The sequence below is a fragment of the Triticum urartu genome, chromosome 3A (genome assembly GCF_056163025.1).
Source record: "Triticum urartu cultivar PI428250 chromosome 3A, HENAU_Tu73, whole genome shotgun sequence".
NCBI lineage: Eukaryota > Viridiplantae > Streptophyta > Magnoliopsida > Poales > Poaceae > Triticum > Triticum urartu.
Genome location: NC_141875.1, coordinates 118,431,704 through 118,435,781, shown reverse-complemented (window position 1 = coordinate 118,435,781; position 4,078 = coordinate 118,431,704). Strand labels below are relative to the sequence as shown.

Here is a 4,078-nt window from a genome sequence, read left to right as displayed (position 1 = left end):
AGTCAGGCCACCGACGACAAGGAGGAAGACCCGGAAGAGCCAGACTATGCGACCGAGCATTCCACCACTTAGGCATCATTCGCAACCCGGATATGCCCGTTAGTAACCCCTACGGTAGGATAGGTCGTGTACCCCTATGCGGAGTCGAGTCCTTGTAATGGTTCATATGAAACCATGTAGTGTTGTGTTTGCTTTTGATGTGTTTGATGGACGTCGTGCTTTCCTACGGGAACTTGTAAGAGACTACATCACCCATTTGGATTTTAATGAATGTGTTTGGCCTTTTGGCCCTTGCATGAAAACAATTAGTGTCATACCAACCCCCTTACTAGGCATCCCATCTATATTGCTTTCCCCATCTTTCCCAATCATGAGACCTTGACCGCTCCAACAGGATGCCTGTTGTAACTCGTACTGGTACCTCTACCCAGCAGCAAGAAGCCAGAGGTTCAGCCGGAGCAGAAGCTAGTCAGGACCAAACCCAAGGAAAAGCTCCACCACCGCCACCACCTCCAAACATGGACATGGCTCAGCTTCTCCAAGCCTTCCGAGAGGAACGCCAAGCCAACACTGCAGCCCTCCAGATGATTGCTCAAGCTGTCAACCGCCAGCCGGCGGGAAATGGCAATGGACGTTCCACGTTGGTGGAGTTCAAGAAGCATGCACCACCCAACTTCATCGAGACTGCTGAACCCCTGGATGCAGACGACTGGGTCCGCACCATTGAGGATCTGCTGGAACAAGTCGGATGCACTGAGGACCATGAGAAGGTGGCATATGCTGCTCACTGTCTCGGGGGAACTGCCAGAGCTTGGTGGGATGGATTCAAGGCCATGCATGCTGAGCAAAACATCACTCGGAATGACTTCAAGGCAGAATTCCGCAAGGCCCACAATCCTTCTGGAATCATGGCCATCAAGAAGCGTGAATTCCGAGCCCTGAAGCAAGGAAGTAGCACTGTCAAGGAGTACATGCAGAAGTTCAGTGTTCTCTCAAGGTATGCTCCTGAGGATGTCAGCACTAATGCCGCCAAAAGGGAGTGTTTCATGGAAGGCCTTAACCAGACTCTGCAGTACTCGCTTGTTGTGTGTGACTGCCCAACCTTTCCTGATCTGGTGAACAAGGCACTCATGCTTGAGGACAAGCGACATGCTTTGGATGATACCCGTAAGCGCAAGATGATCAGCAAGGGTAGCTCCAGCAACCAGAAGCCTCGCCCGTGGCAGCCAGCCCCGGTCAAGCCAACCTATCAGCAGCCAAGAGCCCCTGCACCTCGCACCCACTATAAGCCTCAGTAGTATGCCAACCCCAGGCCAGCTTTCAATAACCCCAATAACAATGCCAGCAAGAGCAGCAACCCCAATCAAGTCACTTGCTTCGGATGTGGTCAGGCAGGACACTACTCCAAGTATTGCCCCAACAAGAAGCCCGACGCCCCGTGCCCCAATGCGCAGAACCCAGGGCAAGGCCGTGGAATGCCACCAAGGAACCAAGCTCCCCGCAACCCGCCCAACAACGACAAGGGTCGTGTGAATCATGTCACTGCAGAAGAAGCCCAGGAAGACCCGAACGTCGTGCTGGGTACGTTCCTTGTTAACTCAGCACCTGCAACTGTCTTGTTTGATTCTGGAGCCATGCATTCATTTGTCACCCCAAGAGTTTGCATTAAAAAGTGGCATGACCCCTACACCCCTGAATAACCCTATGGTGGTGCAAACCCCCGGAGCAGAGATGAGAGCCAAGATAGGATGTAAATGAGTCAGAATTGTCATTAATGGGGTAGACTTCCTAGCAGACCTTATCGTCTTAAGATCACAAGGCTTGGATGTGATCTTAGGAATGAATTGGCTCATCAAGCACCAAGGCTTGTTAGATTGCGCCAACCGGGCCGTCACCGTAACCAATGACCAAGGAGTCGAAGTTAAATTTGCCTCCAACCCCTCCTCTGCTCAAGCCAACCAAGTCAACTGTCTGACTGAAGTCGGATTGGAGCAAGTGCCGGTGGTATGCGAATACCCCGATGTCTTTCCTGATGAGCTACCAGGAATGCCTCCAGACCGAGACATTGAGTTCATCATCGAGCTCATGCCCGGAGCAGGACCCATCTATAAGAAGCCTTATAGAATGGGATCGAAAGAGTTAGCAGAGTTGAAGAAGCAACTGGAAGAGCATTTGAGGAAAGGATTTATCCGCCCTAGTGCCTCCCCTTGGGGATCACCTATTCTGTTTGTGGCAAAGAAGGACGGTACCATCCGCTTGTGCATTGACTACCGCTCCCTCAATGAAGTTACGATCAAGAACAAGTATCCACTTCCCAAGATTGAAGATCTGTTTGATCAACTCAATGGGGCCAAGGTGTTCTCCAAGATCGACCTCAGATCTGGGTACTACCAGCTAAAAATCAGACCCCAAGATATTCCAAAGACGGCATTTGTAACCAGATATGGCCTGTATGAGTGCACGGTCATGTCCTTTGGATTGACCAATGCCCCAGCTTACTTCATGTATCTCATGAATAAGGTCTTCATGGAATATTTGGACAAGTTTGTCGTTGTCTTCATTGATGACATTCTTGTCTTCTCGAAGACGGAAGAAGAGCACGAGCAACACTTGAGGATGGTCCTAGACAAGCTTCGAGAGCACCAACTGTATGCCAAGTTCAGCAAGTGCAAATTTTGGCTGCGTGAAGTTGGATTCTTGGGTCATGTTTTGACCGAAGAAGGATTGTCAGTCGATCCCGCTAAGATTGAAGCCGTGACTGAATGGCAATCCCCAAGCAATGTGAAGGAAGTCAGAAGCTTCCTCGGACTTGCAGGATATTACTGCAAGTTCGTTGAAGGATTCTCAAGCATTGCACGACCCATGACTCAGCTCTTGAAGAAGGACAAGAAGTTTGAATGGACGCCGAAGTGTGAAGAAAGCTTCCAGGAGCTGAAGAAGAGATTGACCACCGCCCCAGTTTTGGACACACCAGATATACACAAGGAATTTGTGATATATTGTGATGCGTCGAGAACCGGACTGGGAGGTGTTCTGATGCAAGAGGGCAGAGTCGTAGCTTACCTTTCAAGGCAACTACGGCCTCATGAAGAGAACTATGCTACTCATGACCTCGAGTTGGCAGCTGTAGTTCATGCCATGAAGACATGGCGACATTACCTCCTAGGGAAGCGGTGTGAGATATACACGGATCACAAAAGTCTAAAGTATATTTTCACTCAGAAGGAATTGAACATGAGGCAAAGAAGATGGCTAGAGTTGATCAAGGATTATGACCTTAGTGTTCAATACCACCCTGGAAAGGCTAATGTGGTAGCAGATGCATTAAGCAGAAAGGCTTGTTCCTTGAATGCTATGCTTAAGGACAGGCTACCCGCCTTGTATGAAGAGCTTGAAAGCTTCGGGTTGGAACTGGTTGCACCAGGATTCTTGGCCAACCTCGAAGTTAGGCCTACCTTGATAGATGATGTTAAGGAAGCTTAGAAGGGACACGAAAGCATTGAAGGCATCAAGAGGAAGATCAAGGCAGGCAAGGCCCCAGGATTCTCAGAGGATGAGCAAGGAATTGTGTGGTTTGGGAATCGCATTTGCGTACCCAACAAGATTGAGCTCAAGAATTTGATCTTGCAAGAAGCTCATGACACCCCGTATTCCATCCACCCCGGAGGAACCAAGATGTATCAAGACCTAAAGGAAAGATTCTGGTGGCATGGCATGAAGAGAGAGATAGCCACTTTCGTCGCTAAGTGTGACATATGCCAAAGGGTCAAAGCTGAACATCAGCGACCCGCTGGATTGTTACAGCCTCTCAAGGTGCCTGAATGGAAATGGGATAAAGTCGGAATGGACTTCATCACTGGATTACCCAGGTCAAATAAGGGACATGACTCCATCTGGGTCATAGTCGACCATTTGACCAAAGTAGCCCATTTCATTCCTGTCAAAACGACTTACAAGGGAAACCAGCTAGCCAGCCTCTACATCAACAGAATCGTAAGCCTTCATGGTGTTCCCAAGGAGATTGTGTCAGACCGAGGAACCCAGTTTACCTCAAGATTCTGGAAGAAGTTCCAAGAGG

At 49.4% G+C, this 4,078-nt stretch overlaps 1 protein-coding gene across 1 annotated transcript; it reads left to right on the top strand.

Annotated features, from left to right (window-relative positions):
* The first annotated feature begins 395 nt into the window (after positions 1-395).
* Positions 396-3,483, top strand: LOC147978858 (uncharacterized). Its single transcript, XM_087514921.1, has 4 exons — positions 396-1,235; positions 1,392-1,581; positions 1,838-2,543; positions 3,369-3,483. The coding sequence occupies exons 1-4, from the start codon at positions 396-398 to the stop codon at positions 3,481-3,483; spliced, it is 1,851 nt and encodes a 616-aa protein (XP_087371047.1).
* The last annotated feature ends 595 nt before the right edge of the window (positions 3,484-4,078 follow it).

Coding starts and splice junctions, on each gene's coding strand:
- LOC147978858 (XM_087514921.1), top strand. CDS start 396: ATGCCTGTTGTAACTCGTACTGGTACCTCTACCCAGCAGCAAGAAGCC. Junction 1,236..1,391: donor GCCCGTGGCAGCCAGCCCCG/GTCAAGCCAACC, acceptor GGATGTGGTCAG/GCAGGACACTACTCCAAGTA. Junction 2,544..3,368: donor TTCATGGAATATTTGGACAA/GTTTGTCGTTGT, acceptor GCTTAAGGACAG/GCTACCCGCCTTGTATGAAG.